A 27,020-nucleotide genomic window follows, 5' to 3' on the forward strand; every position below is an offset into this window, starting at 1 on the left:
CTAATGATGTAGATACAGGACAGATGTTATACTAATGATGTAGATACAGAGCAGGTGTTTTACTGTAGGTACAGAACAGGTATTATACTGATGTAGGTTCAGAACAGGTGTTATACTGATGTAGGTACAGAACAGGTGTTATACTGATGTAGGTACAGAACAGGTGTTATACTGATGTAGGTACAGGACAGGTGTTATACTGATGTAGGTACAGAACAGGTATTATACTGATGTAGATACAGAGCAGGTGTTTTACTGATGTCAGGGATTGCACTGTGATGCACAAGATACCTGATCTTGTATTTGTAGATGTGTGCCGACTAGACAGTGAAAGAGGGTCATGTTCTGACTATACTGTCAGATGGTACTACAATTCTGATGAGTCTCGCTGTGAACGATTTTGGTACGGTAGCTGTGATGGTAATGGAAACAACTTTGCTGATGAGCAGGAGTGTAATGCAGCATGTGTCAACGCCCCGGTTGTCACCTCAGGTGTGTACATTATGTTACTTTTATAGATCAATGTAAGGTGAGTGGTCATACAGGTAATAATGTAACGTGAGTGGTCATACAGGTAACAATGTAAGGTGAGTGGTCATACAGGTGATAATGTAAGGTGAGTGGTCATACAGGTAACAATGTGAGGTGAGTGGTCAAACAGGTGATAATGTAACGTGAGTGGTCATACAGGTAACAATGTAAGGTGAGTGGTCATACAGGTGATAATGTAAGGTGAGTGGTCATACAGGTAATAATGTAAGGTGAGTGGTCATACAGGTAGCAATGTGAGGTGAGTGGTCAAACAGGTGATAATGTAAGGTGAGTGGTTATACAGGTGATAATGTAAGGTGAGTGGTCATACAGGTAACAATGTAAGGTGAGTGGTCATACAGGTAACAATGTAAGGTGAGTGATCATACAGGTAACAATGTAAGGTATGTGGTCATACAGGTAACAATGTAAGGTGTGTGGACATACAGGTAGCAATGTAAGGTGAGTGATCATACAGGTAACAATGTAAGGTGTGTGGTCATACAGGTAGCAATGTAAGGTATGTGGTCATACAGGTAACAATGTTAGGTGTGTTGTCATACAGGTAACAATGTAAGGTATGTGGTCATACAGGTAACAATGTAAGGTATATGGTCATACAGGTAACAATTAATACAATTATTCGCCTGCAAAAATGTTAAACAATTGAGAAACTTAGTAAGTATCTAATTCAGGCTACTTCTAAAAGAAAGTCTATGCTTAACATCTGAGCAATCCTGTATGTTCCAGCTTTGTGCCACTGACAATGATTATATATTTTCTTTTGTATGATGACAACATTGCTATGATGTCATCTTGTATTTTACTTATGTTCTCCGCCATCTTGCATAAATGGATTGTAATATTTACTTGTATGTTCATGTATATTGTAACTCCTATATGCTATCTGTTGCATTTGGAAATAAAGATATTGAAAATTGAAATTGAACACTGTAAGGTGAGTGGTCATACAGGTAACAATGTTAGGTGTGTGGTCATACAGGTAACAATGTAAGGTATGTGGTCTTATAGGTAACAATGTAAAGTGAGTGGTCATTCAGGTAACAATAAAATTTTATAGGTGTTTTCTAGTAACAATGTAAGATGTCAGGTGTTATGAGATATTAAGTAAATGTTTGCACTGGTTCATACCCTAAAATCTCAATAATAAGCCTGCTTTGAAAAATAAGACAACTACGAAAATAAGCTTGTCAATCCTATCTCAAAAACAAACCACTTTTGAAAATAGGCCACCAATGAAAATATGCATTGGTATGCAAGGTAGGCATCATATGTTTCCTGTTGGCTGAAACAAGTTTTGCATGACATTATTAATAATTGCAACAATTTGATAAAAGGAAAAGGCAGAAATTAAAAATAAGAATAAGCCATGGCTTATTATCAAGAAGTGAGGGAGTATAGTAGTAGTATTTAGCTTACCTGGCCCAAAGGGCCAAGTGAGCTTATGCCGAGGCGAATTATTCGTCGTTCGTCGCCCATTATTTGTCAACTTTTCCCTTTAAAATGCTACTAGTCCTTAACGGCTCTAAGGATTTTGTCCAAATTTGGTCTGGAGCATCATTGACCAAAGGGTTCTCAATTTTGAATATACGAATGGTTATGGCCCCCCTTTGGGCAGAGAGGCAGGGCCAAATAAGGGGAAAATAAGTAAATCTTCAAAAAAAATCCTTTTCTTAACCAATTGAAGGATTTTGACTAAATTTGTTCTAGAGCATCTTTGAACAAAGGGGTCTCAACTTTGTATAAACCGAGGGTGTGGCCTGTTTGGGGGCAGATGTGTAGGGCCCAATAGGGGAAATAGAGCTTAATATTTAAAAATCCTTTTCCTTCCAAGTGATTGGAGGGATTTTTACCTAATTTGGTCTAGAGCATCCTTTAATTGGCAAGTGGACCTCAGGTTTATATTAACAGTGTGTGTGGCTCTCCAGGGGGTAAAGGACTGTAGCTTAATAACGGAAATAGCGGTAAATCGATAAAATCCTTCACCTTCCATATGAATTAAGGGATTTTATCCCTACCCTATAACCAAATATACAAAATCTAGGCATGAAGAAAAGAAAACCTACCAGTAGTTCTCCTTGATAAACCTGTATGGTACTCAGCAGGTTTCAAATTGAAAATAAAATATCAGGTGAGCTATTAAGGCCTCTGGGCCTCTTGTTAGCTTTTATCCTAACAGTACCCCAGAAAATAAATGTAAATGTGACAGTCGTGATGGCTGTGATGTTATGTGAATTTTTGTTCCAGCTCCGAGAGAGGAATACAAGCCTGGCCAATGTCCTCCCGTAGCCCGTGACCGTAGTGGCTCATGTGATAGCGAGTGTCAATCAGACTATGACTGTCAGGGAGCCCAGAAGTGTTGCACAAGTTCCAGTGGGTGTGGACGTTCATGTCGGAGTCCTCAGGGTAGGTATCAACACCTCATTAAATCTGTCAGAGCCCTCACTGTTGGTATAAATTCTCATTACACGTTGGACGTTCCTGTCGGAGTCCTCAGGGTAGGTATCAACTCCTCATTAAATCTGTCAGAGCCCTCACTGTTGGTATAAATTCTCATTACACGTTGGACGTTCCTGTCGGAGTCCTCAGGGTAGGTATCAACTCCTCATTAAATCTGTCAGAGCCCTCACTGTTGGTATAAATTCTCATTACACGTTGGACGTTCCTGTCGGAGTCCTCAGGGTAGGTATCAACTCCTCATAACACCTGTTACAGTATACAATGACTGAGGCTCGGTTCAAAATTAGCACAAAAATAATTAGCATACTGCACTCTGGTTCATATTTCATTGATATCATCATACTAGTTATCCCACGCTTTCACCGAAACGGGAGATATTAATTTGGGTTTGTCCGTCTGTCCGTCTGTCTGTCTGTCACGTTTTGTTTCCATGCAATGTTGTCCGATGTTCTTCAAACTTGGTCATAGGGTTAAATGCCTTAAGGGCTCAGCCAAGTTCGATGACCACTTTCAGCGGACCCCATTTGACGGAGTTATGGTCCCTTGAATAATAAAAACGTCATTATCTGCTGCGCTTCGATTCCGTGCAATAACTACAACAAATGCTAACTGATTTTCTTCAAACCTGGTCACAGGGTTAAATGCCTTAAGGGCTCAGCCAAGTTTGATGACCATTTTCAGCGGAACCCCTTTGGCAGAGTTATGGCCCCTTGAATAGCGAAAAACATCATTATCTGCTGCTTTTCATTTCCGTGCAATAACTACAACAAATGCTAACTGATTTTCTTCAAACCTGGTCACAGGGTTAAATGCCTTCAGGGCTCAGCCAAGTTTGATGACCACTTTCAGCGGACCCCATTTGACGGAGTAATGGCCCCTTGAATAATAAAAACGTCATTATCTGCTGCGTTTTGATTCAGTGCAATAACTACAACAAATGTTAACCAATTTTCTGCAAACTTGGTCACAGGGTTAAATGCCTTAAGGGCTCAGCCAAGGTCGATGCAAATATTAGCCAAATTCCTTCAAACTTGATAACAATGTTTGTGTTTCTCTGTCTCTGCACCCATCTCAGGCACTCTTTGGTTTATGTGTGATAATTGCTGTAGATATTGTTCAGATGTTTCAACCAAATTCCGTAAGTTTGCTAACCAATGTGATTTGTGCATATTTATGGATTAATCAATGAGGTATAGGGCTTTTTTTCTTTCTTCAAGTTTCAAGCTTTACATTATGTCTCAACAGCACAATACTCACATGTTTTGACCTAACCTCAATGTTAACCTACAAATATGCAAGCGGAGGATATGAATTCCACAAATTTACTTGTTTGTTATACTTATATATCTTGACCTCAGATTAAACAAGTTTGATGATCAAAAGTGACTAGATTCTAATGAACTGTGATCAATATTTATTCCACCGTCATCAGATGGTGGGCTGTTTAAGTCACACTTCGTCAGTGGTCTGTGGTACATCCTTAGACAATTCCTGTTAGTGCTATTTCTCAGAAAGTACCAGAGGGATCTTTCTCAAAATTTCCCATGATCCCTAGTTATGCATATCAAATTTTGTGATTGGTCAGAACACCAAGATGAACAACAGGTGGGCATCCTGAATTTTGAGAGTTAAAATGTGTTAGTGCTATTTCTCAGAAATTACTAGAGAACTTTTTTTCAAATTTCACATAAAGGTTCCCTGGTTATACATATTGAGTTTTGGGACTGATAGGAAAACCATGATAGCCACCCAGACAATCATCTTGAATTTTGACAGTTCAATTTTGTTATGACTATTTTATCTGTATGTTTCCCCCTTGGTCCTCTTGTTTGAAATACCCATGGCCCTTATGAGAATCATCTGTCATTGACAGAACTTTTAATCATGTAAAGATTACAATGTTTTAGCATTTTGCATAGAGTTATGCAATTCTTATAAAATAACATTTGTCATAGTGGCAAATAAAATATGACATTACAAGGTTTAAGTTAATATACAAGATTCCTGTTGAGGAATTCCCACATGGGACTGGGTAATAGTACATGTAAGGAAAATGAAAAGTGAACAAGGTGGTAGATCTGATGAAGGTCCTTCCATGGATGGCACCAAGGATCTCTTGTTTTATTCTAGAACTTAATTTGAAGTTGAGTAGAGAAAGTGCATAATTTATTAACGAACTGTGCTCAGATAAGTCTGATGTTTTGTTACAATAACTTAAAGATATGACTGGATTTTTGAAAAAACTTTTCCAATATTTAAACTTTAAAGGCAGAGGCTAAGTTCAGTTGTAAGAGAAATCTGTCAGTAGGATTTTATTGTTTAACATGAAGTGATTTAGCTCCAAGGGAGGCAATTTGAAAACATTTCTGTACATTTAAAGATTTAACAAAGACATTATAGATATATGACAGATATGCATCAATGATTTCAAGTCAATTTGGCAGGGTTTGGGCGACTGGTATTACAATCCTAGTATTAGAATTTTGTTTGCATGTATTTCAGGTTATAATTTGTTTTGAAGAAATCCTGTGTCATTGATCTGATGTCTCATACAATAATCATACAAGTGCCAAACGAGTGTTGTATATATCCTCTAGCTGCTCTCTATTCTCTGATAGTACTGATCTACCACCAAACAAACCAAATCTGAAAAGTAGTCTGAAGGTTTTTGTGCCAGGCAGTAGTAGGTACAGTTGAAGTTAACCATAACCATTACAGGAGAAACAGAAGAATTCAAGCCTGGTTCCTGTCCCGTTATTCCCCTTGGCCGGATGGGTGCATGTGTGGAGGAGTGCCGCTCTGATTACGAGTGTTTGGCAGATCAGAAGTGCTGCAGCAACGGATGTGGTCACACCTGTCGGGATACACAATGTAAGGGGGCATGGTCACACCTGTCAGAATACACAATGTAAGGGGGCATGGTCACACATGTCGGGATACACAATGTAAGGATTCATGGTCACACCTGTCAGAATACACAATGTAAGGGGGCATGGTCACACCTGTCGGGATACACAATGTAAGGGTTCATGGTCACACCTGTCGGAATACACAATGTAAGGGGGCATGGTCACACCTGTCGGGATACACAGGGTGAGGGTGTGTGATCACACCTGTCAGGATACTCAATGTAAGGGGGTGTGGTCACAGCTGTCGGGATACACAATGTAAGGGTTCATGGTCACACCTGTCGGAATACACAATGTAAGGGGGCATGGTCACACCTGTCAGAATACACAATGTAAGGGGGCAGGGTCACACCTAGTAGGATACACTGTGTTAGGGGGCAGGGTCACACCAAGTAGGATACACTGTGTAATGGGCAGGGTCACACCTAGTAGGTTACACTGTGTTAGGGGGCAGGGTAACACTTAGTAGGTTACACTGTGTTAGGGGACAGGGTCACACCTAGTAGGATACACTGTGTTAGGGGGCAAGGTCACACCTAGTAGGATACACTGTGTTAGGGGACAGGGTCACTCCTAGTAGGTTACACTGTGTTAGGGGGCAGGGTAACACCTAGTAGGTTACACTGTGTTAGGGGACAGGGTCACACCTAGTAGGATACACTGTGTTAGGGGGCAGGGTCACACCTAGTAGGATACACTGTGTTAGGGGGCAAGGTCACACCTAGTAGGATACACTGTGTTAGGGGGCAGGGTCACACCTAGTAGGATACACTGTGTTAGGGGGCAAGGTCACACCTAGTAGGATACACTGTGTTAGGGGGCAGGGTCACACCTAGTAGGATACACTGTGTTAGGGGGCAAGGTCACACCTAGTAGGATACACTGTGTTAGGGGGCAGGGTCACACCTAGTAGGATACACTGTGTTAGGGGGCAAGGTCACACCTAGTAGGATACACTGTGTTAGGGGGCAGGGTCACACCTAGTAGGTTACACTGTGTTAGGGGGCANGTCACACCTGTCGGGATACACAATATAAGGGCATGGTCACACCTGTCGGGATACACAATGTAAGGGGGCATGATCACACCTGTCGGGATACACAGGGTGAGGGTGTGTGATCACACCTGTCAGGATACTCAATGTAAGGGGGTGTGGTCACACCTGTCTGGATACACAATGTAAAGGGACATGGTCACACCTGTCTGGATACACAGGGTGAGGGTGTGTGGTCACACCTGTCTGGATACACAGGGTGAGGGGGCATGATCACACCTGTCAGGATACTCAATGTAAGGGGGAGTGGTCCCACCTAGTAGAATACACAGTACTAGGGAACAGGGTCAAACCTGTCAGTATACAGTGTGTAAGGGGCAAGGGTCACTCCAAGTAGAATACACAGTGTAAGGGGGCGTGGTCACACCTGGTATGATACACAGTAGAAAGGGCAGGGGCACACCTGTCAGGGGGCAGGGTCACAACTAGAAGGATACACTGCATAGGGGGGAGGGTCACAACTATTAGGATACACTATATAAGGGGGCAGGGTCACACCTAGTAGGATACACTGAATAAGAGGGCAGGGTCACTCCTAGTAGGATACACTGTGTAATGGGCAGGGTCACACCAAGTAGGATACACTGTGTAAGGGGGCAGGGTCACACCTGTCAGAATACACTGCATAAGGGGGCAGGGTCACACCTAGTAGGATACACAGCATAAGGGGGAAGGGTCACACCTGGTAAGATACAGTGTGTAATGGGCAGAGTCACAGCTAGCAGGATACACTGCGCAAGGGGACAGGGTCACACCAAGTAGGATACACTGGGTAAGGGGGCAGGGTCACAAATAACAGGATACACTGCACAAGGGAGGCAGGGTCACACCAATTAGGATACACTGTGTTAGGGGGCAGGGTCACACCAAGTAGGATACACTGCATTAGGGGGCAGGGTCACACCTAGTAGGTTACGTGCATAAGGTGGCAGGGTCACACGTGTATATGTATATGTATATGGCATGTTTATATCTATAAGAAGACATAGTGTAAGGGATGGGTCAAGTAAAATTTTTGTGACTGAAAATTACGAATGATTTGTATGTTTTGATGATACGCTTTTAAAAGGAATTTTGTTAATTCAGATGAGCGCCCAGAGTACAAGGAAGGACAGTGTCCAGTTCTACGACAAGGTGAAGTTGGAACATGTGCCAATGAGTGTCAGACTGATTATCAGTGTTCCGGCACCCAGAAGTGCTGTTATAACGGCTGTGGGTACTCCTGTTTCCAGTCTGGGGATCAAAGAGGTAGGTTTATAGAGGTGGTGGGTACTCCTGTTTCCAGCCTGGGGACAGTAGAGGTAGGTATATAGAGGTGGTGGGTACTCCTGTTTCCAGTCTGGGGACTGTAGANTATTAGTTATATAGTCAGTAACTGACTATATAACGAATTTATCGCATCGAGGACCCTTTTGCGTTTGGGCAGACTGACTGTTTAGTCGCTTCTTGTCTATTTCTTCCGTTGTCGTCTGCCCAAATCTCTCCATGTTGTTGTTGTTTGTCTCTCAATGTCACCGAAACGCTTAGATAGGGGGACGGCACCCACGCTAAAACAAAAGACGGTCGCTTGTGACAGCGTCTTACTAATTTTGCCTGGCGTAGGGGAAGCAACTCCTATCATTTTACGATACAATGTAGCGAATGGGAATTACGGTGAGCATTGTATCATTTTCAGAATATTCAGGTACCCGGTATCTGTTGTTTTAGTTTTGAAGCGGTGAGCAGTGGGCGGCCATATTGCCCTATAATGGAATCCTACTGACCCTATATAGAAAATTAGAGGGTCACCACGTGACAGCTCTAAACCAATGGATTTTGGACATTTTTGTCCGAGGTGCGATAAACTGTGTTAGGGGGCAGGGTCACACGTGTATATGTATATGGCATGTTTATATCTGTAAGGACACATAGTGTAAGGGATGGGTCAAGTAAAATTTATGTGTCTGAAAATTACGAATGATTTGTATGTTTTGATGATACGATTTTAAAGGAATTTTGTTAATTCAGATGAGCGCCCAGAGTACAAGGAAGGACAGTGTCCAGTTCTCCGACAAGGTGAAGTTGGAACATGTGCCAATGAGTGTCAGACTGATTATCAGTGTTCTGGCACCCAGAAGTGCTGTTATAACGGCTGTGGGTACTCCTGTTTCCAGTCTGGGGATCAAAGAGGTAGGTTTATAGAGGTGGTGGGTACTCCTGTTTCCAGTCTGGGGATCAAAGAGGTGGGTTTATAGAGGTGGTGGGTACTCCTGTTTCAAGTCTGGGGACAGTAGAGGTAGGTATATAGAGGTTGGGGGTACACCTGTTTCCAGTCTGGGGATTGTAGAGGTAGGTATATAGAGGTGGTGGGTGCACCTGTTTCCAGTCTGGGGACTGTAGAGGGAGGTATATAGAGGTGGTGGGTACTCCTGGTTCCAGTCTAGGGACTATAGAGGTAGGTATATAGAGGTTAAGGTACACCTGTTTCCAGTCTGGGGACAGTAGAGGTAGGTATATAGAGGTTGGGGTACACCTGTTTCCAGTCTGGGGATTGTAGAGGTAGGTATATAGAGGTGGTGGGTACACCTGTTTCCAGTCTGGGGATTGTAGAGGTAGGTATATAGAGGTGGTGGGTGCACCTGTTTCCAGTCTGGGGACTGTAGAGGAAGGTATATAGAGGTTGGGGTACACCTGTTTCCAGTCTGGGGATTGTAGAGGTAGGTATATAGAGGTGGGGGGTGCACCTGTTTCCAGTCTGGGGACTGTAGAGGTAGGGATATAGAGGGTAAGGTACACCTGTTTCCAGTCTGGGGACTGTAGAGGCAGGTATATAGAGGGTGGGGGTACTCCTGTTTCCAGTCTGGGGATCAAAGAGGTAGGTTTATAGAGGTGGTGGGTACTCCTGTTTCCAGTCTGGGGACTGTAGAGGTAGGTATATAGAGGTGGTGGGTGCACCTGTTTCCAGTCTGGGGACTGTAGAGGTAGGTAAATAGAGGTTGTTGGTTTCCAGTCTTTACACCACAGATACAGAAAGTGGGTGCATCTGCACCCAAATTGGAGCTATTGACCATGTTAAAGGGATTCAAATTCAACAAATGCTATGAACATGTCTGGTATAAAAAAACAAATCTTTTTTGTTGCTTAAGGATTTAAGAAAGGTTTATTAATATATTTCTCAGACTGTGACCATGAGCCTTTAACTCGTGTTTTATTTTGTGTTTTGTTTACCAGTAGTACCAATGACAGCTCCACGGGACCTGACTCCGGTGTCAGTAGATGGCAACGCTCTGGCTGTCACCCTGAACTGGCAGCCACCTAAGGACACCAATGGACAGATCGAACGTAAGGATAGAAGGAAGATTAATTCTAATTGTGGAAAGGACTGTTTTTGATAATAATGGAATTGAGTCTACATTAGCAATGATTTCCCATAGAGAATAAAATACTGGATTTTAAAAACTTATTGCAGTATCATAAAATTTAAGTAGAAGGTTGACAAAAACATATTATATCAAACATCACATTAATGTCCTCAAAATAGTCCTGTCCTCTGTTTTCATTCGATGGAGCCATATTCAGCAAATTTGCTCCTCGTTTTAGAGTTTTCCAACTTCGCTTTCAAAAATTAAAAAAAGGGGAAAAAATCTAAATTGAACATGATAACGACCACAAAAAAAACCCGTTTTACTTCTTTGGAGAATCTGAGGCAGAAATAAAGTCTTCACATATACCTGTATACTCTCATTCAATCTGGATTTTAACAAGATTTCAATGATTCTAGCCTACAATTGGTTGTCAATGCTTTATACTGGGAAATTTTGCAGTTTAATTTTTGCTCATTAATCATTACAGCAAATATAAGTAAACAGCGTAATAAACAGTAACTAGATGTGAAGGGGGAAGTTTTATTTATACATGATAACATGACTTCTACATCATGCAGGCTACATGTTGTACTACACAACCAATGCCCGGGAGGAGGAGGATAGCTGGAACCGCCAGGAAATGGTGGGGGACCATCTCACCAGTACCGTCAACAATCTCAAACCAAACACCTTGTATTACTTCAAGATCCGTGCTAGCAACCGTGAAGGCATGGGGCCAGCCTCTAAGCCAGTATTCTATACTACACCGAATGGTAAGTAAGGGGAGGGAATGAGGCCATTAACTACAGTCAATGGTTAGTAAGGGAAGGGCATGAGGCCATTTACTGTAGCCAGTGGTTAGTGAGGGAAGGGCATGAAGCCATTTACTGTAGCCAGTGGTTAGTAAGGAAAGGGCATGATGCCATTTACTGTAGCCAGTGGTTAGTAAGGGGAGGGCAAGAGGTCATTTACTGTAGCCAGTGGTTAGTAAGGGAAGGGCATGAGGTCATTTACTGTAGCCAGTGGTTAGTAAGAGGAATGCATGAGGCCATTTACTGTAGCCAGTGGTTAGTAAGGGAAGGACATGATGCCATTTACTGTAGCCAGTAGTTAGTAAGGGGAGGGCATGAGGTCATTTACTGTAGCCAGTGGTTAGTAAGAGGAGGGCATGAGGCCATTTACTGTGGTCAGTGGCTAGTAAGAGGAGGGCATGAAGCCATTAACTGTGGTCAGTGGTTAGTAAGAGGAGGGCATGAGGCCATTTACTGTGGTCAGTGGTTAGTAAGAGGAGGGCATGAGGCCATTTACTACAGTCAGTGGTTAGTAAGAGGAGGGCATGAGGCCATTTACTGTAGTCAGTGGTTAGTAAGGGGAGGGCATGAGGCCATTTACTACAGTCAGTGGTTAGTAAGGGGAGGGCATGAGCCCATTTACTACAGTCAGTGGTTAGTAAGGGGAGGGCATGAGGTCATTTACTGTAGCCAGTGGTTAGTAAGAGGAGGGCATGAGGCCATTTACTACAACCAGTGGTTAGTAAGAGGAGGGCATGAGGCCATTAACTGTGGTCAGTGGTTAGGAAGAGGAGGGCATGAGGCCATTTACTATAGTCAGTGGTTAGTAAGGGGAGGGCATGAGGCCATTTACTACAGCCAGTGGTTAGTAAGGGGAGGGCATGAGGCCATTTACTGTGGTCAGTGGTTAGTAAGGGGAGGGCATGAGGCCATTTACTACAGCCAGTGGTTAGTAAGGGGAGGGCATGAGACGATATACTAACCACACCACAATGGTAATTGAAGTATGGTATTGCCACACTATGTAACATATTGACCACAGTAACACATTTGTTAAAACTCTTTGAAATATTGCAAAATTTTGCTAAATTCAGCATTTCCACAAATAAAAAGTCCACTTTTTACAAGAACACCTTGACCAATCATTTGTGTTTCCAGAGATGGTGGCTCCCACTGGTCTACTGTGTGAGCGGGAACCAATGAGGGGACAATGTACTGACTATGTCGTACGCTGGCACTACGACAGAGACGATGCACGCTGTAAACGTTTCTGGTATGGAGGCTGCAACAGCAATGGCAATAACTTTGAATCTGAGGAGAAATGCTTACAGAACTGTAAAACACCTGTAAAGGTACAAGGTAAGACTTGTCATACACCTGTAAGGTTACAAGGTAAGAATTGCCATACACCTGTAAAGGCACAAGGTAAGACTTGTCATACAACTGTAAGGGTACAAGGTAAGACTTGTCATACACCTGTAAGGGTACAAGGTAAGACTTGTCATACACCTGTAAGGGTAAGACATGTCGCCACCTTTAAAACAGACCATTACCTTATCTGTGATCGCACTATTTTTATACACTCCTCTGTCCATCCATATACATTGCATTGTGAGTGCAGGGTGTTCCAATTTTCGACCCAGTCTTTCGAAAAATTGGTGTAAATGATGAGAATTGCAAGATTTTTTGTATATTTTAAGAAGTTTTAATACTGTGTAAAATTTTATATAGCTATGGCCCTAATTTTTATTTCTCCAACACAACATAGTTTGGAAAGAAAGTAGGCAAAGGGAGGTAACTCCTATAATTACACATTAAAACATTTGTTTTTATGCACTCAATAGTCAAGTTTTAAAAAAAAAATGTAGTTCCTGAACCCTGGTTACTGGATTCACCCATGTGAGATAGAACAATCCAACATGGGACACATGTATCTTGGATATTTTGTGACAATGATATTCAAATATGATATTACAGATGTGTGTGTGTTGCCCTCGGTGACGGGAAGATGTCGTGCTGCCCACAGACGTTACTTCTTCAACTCTGCCACAGGGTCATGTGAACTCTTTACCTACGGAGGATGTAATGGCAATGCCAACCGCTTCACCACTCGTGAGGAGTGTGTAGCCCGGTGTGGGGGTAGAGGTCAGTGTCTTTACTCTTATAACATTTTCACCCATTAATGTCCTTTCTGACACAATGTGAAAGTCAAGCCAGGCTTGCAGAGATATACTATAGGAGTCAAATCTGACACACTTTAGGGTTCAAGTCTGACATACTGAAGGAGCCAAGACTGACATACTGAAGGGGTTAGGTCTGACATAGCTTAGGGGTCAAGACTGACATACTGAAGGGGTCAAAACTGACATACCTTAGGGGTCAAGCCTGACATACTGAAGTGGTCAAAACTGACATAGCTTAGGAGTCAAGACTGATATACTGAAGGGGTTAGGTCTGACATACTTTAGGGGTCAGGTATGACTAACTGTAGAGATCAAGACTGACATACTGTAGGGGCCAAGACTGACATACTGTAGGGGTCAAGACTGACATACTGTAAGGGTCAAGACTGACATACTGTAGAGATCAAGACTGACATACTGTAAGGGTCAAGACTGACATACTGTAAGTGTCAAGACTGACATACTTTAAGGGTCATGACTGACATACTGAAGGGGTCAGGTATGATAAACTTTAGGGGTCAGGTCTGATGTACTGTAGGGGTAAAGACTGACATACTGTAGGGGTCAAGACTGACATACTGAAGGGGTCAGGTATGACATACTTTACGGGTCAGGTCTGACATGCTGTAGGGGTCAAGACTGACATAATGTAGGAGTCAAGACTGACATAGCTAAGGGGTCAGGTCTGAAATATTTTAAGGGTCAGGTCTGACATACTTTAGGTGTCAGGGGGGTCAGGTCTGACATGCTGTGACTGACATACTTTAAGGGTCAAGACTGACATACTGAAGGGGTCAGGTATGACATACTTTAGGGGTCAGGTCTGACATGCTGTAGGGGTCAAGACTGACATAATGTAGGAGTCAAGACTGACATAGCTAAGGGGTCAGGTCTGAAATACTTTAGGGGTCAGGTCTGACTAACTGTAGAGATCAAGACTGACATACTGTAGGGGTCAAGACTGACATAACTTAGGGTTCAAGAGATAATGTAGGGGATAAAGTCTTGTTTAATATATTGGTCAAATCTAACCAATTTATTCTGTGTACTTCAGTTGACAATAGACGTCTGTGTGTGGTGTCCCAGTATGGCTGTTGTAGAGATGGAGTAACACCTGCTGATGGACCAGACAACTATGGCTGTCCAGATCATTGTGTGGTAAGTATGGCTATCCGGATCATTGTGTGGTAAGTATGGTTGTCCAGATCACTGTGTGGTAAGTATGGCTGTCCAGATCACTGTGTGGTAATTATGGCTGTCAAGATCATTGTGTGGTAAGTATGGCTGCCCGGATCACTGTGTGGTAAGTATGGCTGTCCGGATCACTGTGTTGTAAGTATGGCTGTCCAGATCACTGTATGGTAAGTATGGCTGTCCAGATTAATGTGTGGTAAGTATGGCTGTCCAGATCACTGTGTGGTAGGTATGGCTGTCCAGATCAGTGTGTAGTAAGTATTGCTGTCCAGATTACTGTGTGGTAAGTATGGCTGTCCAGATCACTGTGTGGTGAGTATGGCTGTCCAGATCACTGTGTGGTAAGTACGGCCATCCAGATCACTTTGTGGTAAGTATGGCTGTCTGGATCACTTTGTGGTAAGTACGGCTGTCCAGATCACTTTGTTGTAAGTATGGCTTTCCGAATCACTGTGTGGGAAGTATGGCTGTCCAGATCACTTTGTGGTAAGTATGGCTGTCCGGATCACTGTGTGGTAAGTATGGCTGTCCGGATCACTGTGTGGTAAGTATGGCTGTCCAGATCACTGTGTGGTAAGTATGGCTGTCCAGATCATTATGTGGTAAGTATGGATGTCCAGATCACTTTGCATTTTTTTTCTCAATCTGACATGGTAATTTGACTAAATCACATCAGAAATGATGCTAAAATTTTCAATAATGTTCACTGTTATTAAAGTATTGGTTTTGTTGTCTTGTAGAGGAGTGAGTTTGGATGTTGTGAAGACCAAGTTACAGCAGCAACAGGTAAACAGTAAAGAAAATTATGATGTTGAAGAGTACTGTTTGTATACATCAAAAACTCAAAAAAATTGTAACGGACACTTAAGCTGTTTATATATGAGGTACTAATTGTCCTGTCTGACTTGTTCGGACTTGATCATGAAAAAAACACATTTTCCTTAAATATTTATCACTCTTAAAGCATGGTTCAAGAACATGTCCTTTAGCTGAAGCTCTACTTTGTGGCACCTGCTAAATATAAAATCTGATTATCAGATTGTCTATTTTTCTTCTTCACCCACATTTCCGATTGATTAGATTCAAAGTTCTTTAATTTGAGCTTTTAATACATTGTATATGCTTACCTTCAGTATATTTTGGCTGATTCGCACGTAGTTCCATTTCAATTTTTATGGTGACTTGAGACAGAAGTAGTAGTATTATATGTGCTCTATAGGACCCAATGAGGAGGGGTGTGATGGTGTAGATGGTGGGTCTGGGGACATGGACACGGACAACGACTGTCGTGAGAACGTCCATGGCTGCTGTCCTGACGGAACTCCTGCTAGTGGACCAAACGAGGAAGGCTGTGATAGAACTGTTGATGTTGAAATTAAACCATCCTCAGGAGGTTTGTTTTCTCTGCTGTCATTTTAAACTCTAAGCCCTCTTCAACAAGGGTATTTCATAAGATGTCGTAATTCTCATTAAACTGGCGTCAGGAAGCATGTATGCTTCCTCTGATGAAGAACGACAATGTACCAACCATACCTTACATTTCCTTCAGCCATGTGTGAGGTACCATTCCAGCTTCCCCAAATCTTAAAACTGGGCCTGAATTCATGAAACTGTCTTCATGCTGTTTTCATGCTGAAGTATGGATTCTGTGTTTTTCTTGCAGCCCGATTAACTTGTGTGACATGAACAAAAAGTTGTGTGTAAATATTGAAAACAGTATTTGGTTTTTAGTCTAAAATTCTTCCAAATCATTAAGAAAACATGGATTTTTAACTATCACCGGACAAGAAATTGGGCTTGAGCACAGAATCTGAGTTTGATGATTTGCGGTTGTATAAATACAGGCACAGGCACAGACCTCATAGCATGTCATCAAACCATTTTACAGCATCATATTAACAGATGAGTGATATTATTGTTTATTGTAGACGAATGTAACAAGCCTCAGATGAGGGGTCCCTGCTCAGATTATACTGTAAAGTGGTTCCATAACACTGACGAAAAGCGATGTGAGCGATTCTGGTATGGAGGTTGTCAAGGAAACGGAAACAAATTTGAAAGTGAAGAGGAATGTACAAGAACTTGTGTAGAAAAAACTCAAGACAGTACGTATGTTAAGACTGGTGACAACTGTTGTACAGTGTGTTAAGACTGATGACAACTGTTGTACAGTGTGTTAAGACTGGTGATGACTTTTGTACAGTGTGTTAAGACTGATGACAACTGTTGTACAGTGTGTTAAGACTGGTGATGACTGTTGTACAGTATGTTAAGACTGATGACAACTGTTGTACAGTATGTATGTTAAGACTGGTGACAACTGTTGTACAGTATGTTAAGACGATGACAACTGTTGTACAGTATGTTAAGACTGGTGACAACTGTTGTGCAGTATGTTAAGACTGGTGACAACTGTTGTACAATATGTTTGTTAAGATTGGTGACGACTGTTGTACAGTATGTATGTTGAGACTGGCGACAACTGTTGCACAGTACATTTGTTAAGACTGATGACAACTGTTGTACAGTATGTTAAGACTGGTGATAACTGTTGTACAGTATGTTAAGACTGGTGACAACTGTTGTGCAGTATGTTAAGACTGGTGACAACTGTTGTACAGTATGTTAAGACTGGTGACAACTGCTGTACAGTATGTTAAGACTGGTGACAACTGTTGTACAGTACATTTGTTAAGACTGATGACAACTGTTGTACAGTATGTATGTTAAGACTGGTGACAACTGTTGTACAGTGTGTTAAGACTTGTGATGACTGTTGTACAGTATGTTAAGACTGATGACAACTGTTGTACAGTATGTATGTTAAGACTGGTGACAACTGTTGTACAGTATGTTAAGACGATGACAACTGTTGTACAGTATGTTAAGACGATGACAACTGTTGTACAGTATGTTAAGACTGGTGACAACTGTTGTACAGTGTGTTAAGACTGATGTATTTACTAATGTACGTAATTCACCATGAATGTTATCTGACATTATGGTAGAGAGTTCCAGTGTTGTATCTCTAACATTGACGAGTTCAATTTTTTTGAGAATTTCAAGCTTGGGATGTCTGTTCACCATAAAAAGTGTTACATATAAACAAAATATTTGTATTTATAGGCCTTATAGGACTTTTTGTCTTGTTTCTGTGAAACTACACATGCTATTCAGTTGTGGAAATCTATTTCTTGTTTCATACATGGAAATAGGTGGATGGGTCTGTTCGAATGAAAAAAATAAGGGAACCTATTAGAGTATTAAAGACTAAAGTGATCTAAAAATAATTATCGAATCATGTAGTGACTTGATGCTTGTTCAGACAAATAATACCCTATTTTTGTCACATTTTCTGGAACCTCCGCAAAAATCTGTTCATTTTGCAGTTTTGGCCAATTTTGTACTTTGTGGAGCAGTTGGAATTCAAATTACAATTTTATGTTGTTTTCAGTAAACTTACCTTGTAAACTCCCCAAAGATATTGGACCATGTCGAGCACTTGTACCTCGATTTTACTTCAACCAGCAGACTGAAAGATGTGAGCAGTTCGGATACGGAGGTTGCCAGGGGAATGCCAACAATTTTGCGACTGTTGATTTGTGTCGACAGACATGCGAGGAGATCATCGTGGAGGAGCTTGGTAAATTGTTTGTAAATCAGCAAACATTAAAGTAACTCAGTCTTGATCGTGTTTTTAGCTCACCTGGCCCGAAGGGCCAAGTGAGCTTATGGCATAGTGTGGCGTCCGGCGTCCGTCCGGCGTCCGTCCGGCGTCAACTTTTTACTTTAAACAACTTCTTCTCAATAACCAAGAGGCCCAGGCTGATGATATTTGGCCTGTAGCATGCTGGGATGAAGGGCTACCAAGTTTGTTCAAATTAATGACTTTGACCCACTTTCAAGGTCACAGGGATCAAATGTCGTAAAATCTGCAAACAACTTCTTCTCAATAACCAAAAGGCCAAGGGTACTGAAATTGGGCCTGTAGCATGCTGGGATGAAGGGCTACCAAGTTTGTTCAAATGAATGACCTTTTTCCACTTTCAACCTAATGTCCTTGTTCGACATTCGAGGTCACAGGCGTCATATGTTTAAATCTTTGAATAGGTTCTTATGAATCGAACACTGATATTCTGCCTGTAGCTGTTATTTAGTCCACTATTAAGATTACAAGTGTGAGATTAATACCAGGTGAGCGATGCAGGCCCATTGGGCCTCTTGTTAAGACTTTATTGTATTACATCGTATGTCTTTATTTGTTCTGCATCCTCACTTTGCTACACATAGAAAATTAAATACGTGTTGTGAGACGATAACACCATTTGGTCAGGTGACCAATATTGCAACGTCACCAATCCAACTGTGACTTTGCTGTTCCGAAAACTCAACAAACTGACATTAGAATATTGAAATTGTAAATGATGTTGAGATTGTGAATAGTGATGTTATGGTCCTATAATACACAGTGCTAACATAAAGTAGCTTGAAGATAACTATTGTTTAGTGTATAACTAACATTGCTTTGTATTGTAGATACATGTCAGCAGCCGATGGAGATCGGGCCGTGTCGCGCTAGTTACCCCCGCTTCTACTACAATAGTCAGACACGCGAGTGTACACAGTTTACGTATGGGGGATGTGATGGAAACGACAACAATTTCGCCACCCGTGAGAAATGTGTCCAGCACTGTGCTCCCAATGTGATCCCTTCAGTGACAGATGCCCCTGTAGTGCCAGTGGAAGGTAAACTGTGTCTAAGGCTATTGTTGACCACTCTCCTAATTATTACTTATGTCCATGATGAAAATATTTAAAGATTCGCTATTTCAATTGTTATGCAGATGGACCTAGCATGTAGTTAAAAGTTGGGTTTATACAATTAGGCCTATTAATAGGGTGTCGCTGTATTAATGTTTGGTGTTGTCTCACAGCTTTAGGTCATGAATGAAGGTTATAGCTTACACCAGTGTCTGCCTGTCATCGTGGTTGGCAGCATACTTTTGTCAGAACTCTTACTTCATAAATACAGTGACTTTGGTTTATTACTGTCCATAGATAATGTAAAGACCTAAGGGTAAAAAAATCTTCCTTATAGAAATGTATAGAACTCAAAGATAAAGTTTTATTTTATATTTGCTACAGATGTCAGGTTTATAAAAGAAATGACTCAAGTTCTATTATATTAATACGTGTAATGTAATGGATCTGTTTCACAGAAAAAGACATTTGTCTTTTGGCCTACGAGACTGGGTCCTGCTCTGAAGCACATTCGAGGTGGTATTACGATTTCAATGAAGGATTCTGTAAACAATTTGTGTATGGAGGCTGCGGACAAAATGAAAACAACTTTAACTCGAAGGAGGAATGTGAAAACAGCTGTAGCCGTGAACGTAAGTACCATGGGTGGGCTTATATCTAAGGGTAAGAAAAGGTGAAAAATGTCAAGAAAAGGGTGTGGATTTATCCCCAATCATGGGTTTATGAACATGTACACAAGACAGGAATTGAATGGTCAGTATTCAACACCTATAATAATGTTCATTAAAATGGACAAACCACTTGGTTCCTGCAGTCACGACCAAAATATGAACTGACCATTAAACACCTGTTTTTAGCTCACCTGGCCCGAAGACTTATGCCGTACTGCGGCGTCCAGTGTCCGTCTGTCGAACTGGAGGACCTAGGGTCATGATATTTGGCCAGTAGGTACCTGAGATGGAGTGCTATAAAGTTTCCTCATTAAAATGACCTTGACCTACTTTCAAGGTCACTGGGGTCAAACAACAATATCCTAAGAACCATTTGGACTAGAGTCATGATACTTGGGTATGTTATGAAGACCAGCAGTGCGAATATTTTTCTCAGTGACAGTAATGAGGTCAAAGGTCAACTTTAAGTGAAAGTCGGAGGTCAAATGTCAACCTAGGTTAAAAGTTTTAACAATCTTCTTCTCAAGTTCAATAAGGCCGCGGGTCATGATATTTGGCCAGTGAGTACCTGGGATAGAGTGCTATAAAGTTTCCTCATTAAAATTACCTTGACTTACTTTCAAGGTCACAGGGGTCAAATATGTTAAACATTCCAAACAACAATATCCCAAGAACCATTTAAGCTAGAGTCATGAAACTTGGTAATGTTATGTAAACCAGCAGTGCAAATCATTTTCACAATTACAGTAATGAGGTCAAAGGTCAACTTTGGTTAAAAGCTTTAACAATCTTCTCAAGTTCCATAAGGCCCAGGGTCATGATATTTGGCCAGTAGGTACCTTGGATGGAGTGCTATAAAGTTTCCTCATTAAATGACCTAGACCTACTTTCAAGGTCACAGGGGTCAAATATGTTAAAAATTTCAAACAACAATATCCTAAGAACCATTTGGACTAGAGTCGTAATACTATGATATGCTATGATACTTGAGTATTTAATGCAGACCAGCAGTGCAATTTTTTCTCTCAATGACAGTAATGAGGTCAAAGGTCAAATTCAAATGCTAGTGGGGGGTCAAATGGCAACAAGGGTTAAAAGCTTTAACAATCTCTTCTCTAAGGCCCAGGGTCATGATATTAGGCCAGTAGGTACCTGGGATGGTATCTTCAGAAACGTTTAAGAGATGTTAAAATGTCTTGTGCTCTAGTTACCAAATTTGGTCCTAAGTTACCTATATGTCAGTTTCATGTAACAAAAGAAACAGATGGGCGATACAGGCCCTCTGGGCCTCTTGTTATCATTGTAAATTGTTGAGTGCTATAACACCTCGACATCAGAGATTTAGCCTCACTTTAGCTATCATTTAGTAACATTTAGGCCTCACAATAACAGAAACCACACAGACAGATCCATGCTGTAATTTACATTTATACCTCAATACAAACTTGTTATTCTAGATGTTTGTGGCAGTGGAGAGTCCAACTCCCCAATACAGTGTAATGCCTACATCCGGCGCTACCGCTATGACCGTGAGAGTGCCACCTGCCAGGAGTTTATCTATGGTGGATGTGGAGGAAATTCTAATAATTTTGCAACACAAGAGGCTTGTCTGCGCAAGTGTATCACCGGCGGATCTGTCACACGCCCCATGTCACAGAAAGGTACATTAATGTGAATGCCTAGGAATAATCATTAAATTTGACTCAAACTTGTGGATTCAAATCTGAATATTTTTGGTAGTTGTAAAGAGGAAGTTACAATAAAACATGATTTTTCATATGTATTTTTTCTAGAAATCTGTGCTCTGCCAAAGGAAAGTGGGCCATGTTTTGCATACATGAGACGTTACTTCTTCGACTCCGACACCGGGTCATGCGAGCAGTTTATCTATGGTGGATGTAGTGGTAACCAAAACAACTTTGAGAATATTGAAACCTGTCAGGAGAAGTGTGCCGAGGACACAGTAGACGGGTCAGGGGAGGTGGAAACAGACAGTTCAGGTAAATGGTGCTGCCATGGTCGTTATGATGAGGAGATACGTGTGATAAATCTTCCTTTATTGTTATTGAAGCGAGGGGGGGACAGTACACTTTGATATCCAGGTTATCTATGTTGTAGAGTATTGTGGTCTAGAGATGGACGCAGGGCCTTGCCGCTCCAGTGTCCCTTCCTGGTACTACAGTCACACAGAGGGCCGCTGTAAGGAATTCCTGTACGGAGGATGTGGGGGCAACAATAACCGATTCAATTCGCAAATAGTGTGTGAGGCATCATGTAGTGGTGATGGTAAGTGTTCTAGACAGATAGAACTAAGCAATGATAAATATCCACTCTGTAGGGAGGATGTTGACAAAAAAATACATGTATATGTTTAAATATCTGTGTGTAGACTACAACCAGACTGGGGTGACTGTCCACTATACATATATATATAGGTCATTATAGACAGGTCTGACTATCTACCATTCATCCTTACAGCTGTGTTTAGTCTACAACCAGACTGGGGCGACTGTCCACTATACATATATATATAGGTCATTATAGACAGGTCTGGCTATCTACAATTCTCCTTACAGCTGTGTTTAGTCTACAACCAGACTGGGGCGACTGTCCACTATACATATATATAGGTCATTATAGACAGGTCTGACTATCTACCATTCATCCTTACAGCTGTGTTTAGTCTACAACCAGACTGGGGTGACTGTCCACTATACATATATATAGGTCATTATAGACAGGTCTGACTATCTACTATTCCTCCTTACAGCTGTGTTTAGTCTACAACCAGACTGGGGTGACTGTCCACTATACATATATATATAGGTCATTAAAGACAGGTCTGACCATATACCATTCCTCCTTACAACTGTAAGCTACAACCAGACTGGGGTGACTGTCCACTATACATATATATAGGTCATTATATACAGGTCTGACTATCTACCATTCCTACTTACAGCTGTGTGTATGCTACAACCAGACAAGGGTAACTGTGTCCGGAGTGTCCAGCGCTACTACTACGATGTATCTCAGGACGCCTGCGTCAGTCTGGACTATGGCGGCTGTGGTGGCAATGCTAACAACTTTGAATCCCGGGCAGCATGTGTCGGCAAGTGTGGAGGTTCATACGTCACTCCAGAACCACACAGTGGTAAGTCTATAGGGAGACATTGACTTGTGTGTCACTCCAAATCCACACAGTGGTAAGTCTATAGGGAGACATTTATTTGTATGTCACTCCAAATCCACACTGTAGTAAGTCTAGGGAGACAAAATTTTCAGTATAAGGATTCTAATTATAGATTTCATTCATATACTCTGTAGTTCATAGCTATGTTGGTATAAAATATTAAACATGGATCACAAATCGAAACATCATGTGAGCATTTATATTAATTACCAAGTCACCTGCATTTGTGCAGATCAATCAGCTAATAGCCTCAAAGACCTGTACAGACTGTGGAACATTTTGAAACCTACTGCATTTGCATTGATTGGCTCAATACTGAGAATGTTGAAAGGCTTTTAAGACTTTGAATATTAGAATACCCTTGTTACAAATGGCAAATTGTAATAGTTTCAAACGCCATTACTGCAAAATTTGATGACTTTAAAATGTAAACATATTAAAACGTGCTTATGTACTTTTATATTAAATAGATAATGTGTGTGCCATGGACAATGACAGAGGTTCTTGCAGTAACTACGCTGTGCAGTGGTTTTACAATCAAGATGAAGGAGTTTGTGGCCGCTTCTGGTATGGTGGATGTGACGGCAATGGCAATCGATTCAGCACAGAGCAGGAATGCAAACAGAGATGTGGTGTAGAGGTGGTCACTGCTCGGCCCCGCCCGACTTATGCCCCGGTCACAGTACGCCCAACTTATGCTCCTGTGACCACCCCCAGGCCTGACCCTGTTTACACACCCCGACCAGCATATACCACTCCTAATCCAGACACTAATGTCATTGTCGGTAAGTTGTCATTAAAACAGGAGATATATATACATGCTCACATGACAAATCCAATGTTACAGATTAGCAAAGTTGTCTGCAGGATACATTTTAGTACAAGATTAATGACCTTTACCCCTTTTGTCTGACCTCCAGAGTATGACATCTGTGACCTTGACCAGGCACGAGGGCAATGCAGTAACTACACGGTCAAGTGGTACTTTAATAAAGATGACCAGAAATGTATGAGGTTCTGGTACGGAGGCTGTGATGGTAATGCCAACAATTTTGATGATGAGGCGGAGTGTCAGAATATTTGTGTGGAGCGTCGCCGCCCAGTAGGTAGGTCACCAGCACAGTTATGTGACTCTACTGGTCCTGATGTACTTATAATTCACATGTTCGGTTGGTCCTGATGTACTTATAATTCACATGTAAGAGGATTAAAACTGTCATACTGTGCACACTATTAGTCTCCCAACAGTACCTGGGGTGACTATAGGTTTGCACTCTATTATTTTGTGTTTTATTTACAATCATTATTTTTAATAATAACTTTCTTTTATAATATATTATACAAGTAATAATGTATCAAATATTATAGGATGTATCAAAAATATAGGATTATAAGTAATAATGTCTCAAAAATATAGGATCATAAGTAACAATGTATCAAAAATATAGAATTATTAGTAGCAATGTATCGAAAACAAATATATAAAAAAATCTAGAGTAACCAGATTTCGTATGCAAGTTTGACATGACTAGCAGAGTGCAGAGCAAAAGAAGTATGTCACTGTGACCTATATCCTGAGATAGGTCAATAAATAAACCATTACCAATTTGCGACTGGATTGCCTTGTAATCCTTCGTTCATAATGAAAGTGGTCAGGGTTCTAATTCTTCTGGTAGAGATGTTTTTTGTAAAAATTAAAAGGAGATTTTAATGAATATAATTCCTTCTTTTTGCTAATACATATAGTATATAATAAACTCCAAATCACAAAAGTGCCAGAGAAATTGGAACTCTTCTTTTGAGATACAATACATAGTTGTGACTATTTACCTTAATGAGTTTCTATTTCATATGAGATTTATGAATCATGTCCAGAAGGTTTCTTTTTTAGAAAGGAAACTTCGAGACAAACTTCATAATTCTTGTGTTAAAAAAAAGATAAATGCAAGATCTTGTTGCCACTTTACCATCAGCTTATGAGGAGAATATTTGTGGGGTTTGTTTTTACCCTCAGCTGATGAGGGGAATATTTGTGGGGCTTGTTTTTACCATCAGCTTATGAGGAGGTTATTTGTGGGGTTTGTTTTTACCATCAGCTTTTGCGAATATTTGAGGGGTTTGTTTTTACCATCAGTTTATGAGAATATTTGTGGGGTTTGTTTTTACCATCAGTTTATGAGAATATTTGTGGGGTTTGTTTTTGCCATCAGCTTATGAGGATATTTGTGGGGTTTGTTTTAACCATCAGCTTATGAGGATATTTGTGGGGGTTGTTTTTACCCTCAGCTTATGAGGAGCATATTTGTGGGGTTTGTTTTTACCATCAGTTTATGAGAATATTTGTGGGGTTTGTTTTTACCATCAGCTTATGAGGGGAATATTTGTGGGGTTTGTTTTTACCATCAGCTTTTGCGAATATTTGAGGGGTTTGTTTTTACCATCAGTTTATGAGAATATTTGTGGGGTTTGTTTTTGCCATCAGCTTATGAGGATATTTGTGGGGTTTGTTTTTACCATCAGTTTATGAGAATATTTGTGGGGTTTGTTTTTGCCATCAGCTTATGAGGATATTTGTGGGGGTTGTTTTTACCCTCAGCTTATGAGGAGGATAATTGTGGGGTTTGTTTTTACCCTCAGCTGATGAGGGGAATATTTGTGGGGCTTGTTTTTACCATCAGCTTATGAGGAGGATATTTGTGGGGGTTGTTTTTACCCTCAGCTTATGAGGAGGATATTCGTGGGGTTTGTTTTTACCATCAGCTTATGAGGGGAATATTTGTGGGGTTTGTTTTTACCATCAGCTTTTGCGAATATTTGAGGGGTTTGTTTTTACCATCAGTTTATGAGAATATTTGTGGGGTTTGTTTTTGCCATCAGCTTATGAGGATATTTGTGGGGGTTGTTTTTACCCTCAGCTTATGAGGAGAATATTTGTGGGGTTTGTTTTTACCCTCAGCTGATGAGGGGAATATTTGTGGGGCTTGTTTTTACCATCAGCTTATGAGGAGAATATTTGTGGGGTTTGTTTTTACCATCAGCTTATGAGGGGAATATTTGTGGGGTTTGTTTTTACCATCAGCTTATGAGAATATTTGTTGGGTTTGTTTTTACCATCAGCTTATGAGAATATTTGTGGGGTTTGTTTTTGCCATCAGCTTATGAGGATATTTGTGGGGTTTGTTTTTACAATCAGCTTATGAGGATATTTGTGGGGTTTGTTTTACCATCCGCTTATGAGGATATTTGTGGGGTTTGTTTTACCATCAGCTTATGAGGATATTTGCGGGGTTTGTTTTTACCATCAGCTTATGAGGGGAATATTTGTGGGGTTTGTTTTTACCATCAGTTTATGAGAATATTTGTGGGGTTTGTTTTTACCCTCAGCTTATGAGGAGAATATTTATGGGGTTTGTTTTTACCATCAGCTTTTGAGAATATTTGAGGGGTTTGTTTTTACCATCATCATTTTTTTCTCAACAACTCCATTTAGATGTGTTGCCTGCTGTGATAATTCTGACATCACAATGGGTGGTATTGTGTATTGGTATTGTAAGAAGTACACAAAATATATGACATGTGTATTCACTTTATAACAGTAATTATGTAATAAAGTAAGGTAATATATAGTAACAGAGCAGTCCATAGTTAAGTATTATACTATGTTGCTGGCAGCAATGTATCATGTACATGTATAGCTGTTTAAATACAAATTATCACAATATATAACGATCACAATGTATAATACATGTATGTAACAAATGTAATAAATAACAATGTATATTCTACTGTAACAATGTATCATAAAGTAACAATGTATCGTAGAGTAACAATGTATCATAAAGTAACAATGTATCGTAGAGTAACAATGTATCATAAAGTAACAATGTATCGTAGAGTAACAATGTATC

At 40.8% G+C, this 27,020-nt stretch overlaps 1 protein-coding gene across 8 annotated transcripts in view; it reads left to right on the forward strand.

The window, feature by feature from the left end:
• The window catches only part of LOC110441987 (papilin-like), a 220,687-nt gene that overhangs the window by 179,714 nt on the left and 13,953 nt on the right, over window positions 1-27,020 (forward strand). For 6 of the 8 annotated variants that reach the window (XM_021485321.1, XM_021485323.1, XM_021485327.1 and 3 more), the window contains 20 exons: window positions 2,800-2,958; window positions 5,731-5,883; window positions 8,062-8,223; window positions 10,186-10,296; window positions 10,898-11,092; window positions 12,269-12,469; window positions 13,088-13,255; window positions 14,348-14,451; window positions 15,228-15,273; window positions 15,707-15,880; window positions 16,416-16,592; window positions 17,942-18,130; window positions 19,024-19,233; window positions 19,707-19,880; window positions 21,377-21,580; window positions 21,713-21,919; window positions 22,038-22,205; window positions 22,882-23,073; window positions 23,583-23,897; window positions 24,033-24,218. In XM_021485321.1, coding sequence (XP_021340996.1) covers window positions 2,800-2,958; window positions 5,731-5,883; window positions 8,062-8,223; window positions 10,186-10,296; window positions 10,898-11,092; window positions 12,269-12,469; window positions 13,088-13,255; window positions 14,348-14,451; window positions 15,228-15,273; window positions 15,707-15,880; window positions 16,416-16,592; window positions 17,942-18,130; window positions 19,024-19,233; window positions 19,707-19,880; window positions 21,377-21,580; window positions 21,713-21,919; window positions 22,038-22,205; window positions 22,882-23,073; window positions 23,583-23,897; window positions 24,033-24,218 — 3,495 coding nt within the window. Of the gene's footprint in view, window positions 1-309; window positions 493-2,799; window positions 2,959-5,730; window positions 5,884-8,061; window positions 8,224-10,185; window positions 10,297-10,897; window positions 11,093-12,268; window positions 12,470-13,087; window positions 13,256-14,347; window positions 14,452-15,227; window positions 15,274-15,706; window positions 15,881-16,415; window positions 16,593-17,941; window positions 18,131-19,023; window positions 19,234-19,706; window positions 19,881-21,376; window positions 21,581-21,712; window positions 21,920-22,037; window positions 22,206-22,881; window positions 23,074-23,582; window positions 23,898-24,032; window positions 24,219-27,020 lie in introns of all 8 variants that reach the window. The other 2 variants (XM_021485322.1, XM_021485324.1) reach the window with 2 other exon arrangements.

The sequence above is a fragment of the Mizuhopecten yessoensis genome, unplaced genomic scaffold (genome assembly GCF_002113885.1).
Source record: "Mizuhopecten yessoensis strain PY_sf001 unplaced genomic scaffold, ASM211388v2 scaffold716183, whole genome shotgun sequence".
Lineage (NCBI taxonomy): Eukaryota > Metazoa > Mollusca > Bivalvia > Pectinida > Pectinidae > Mizuhopecten > Mizuhopecten yessoensis.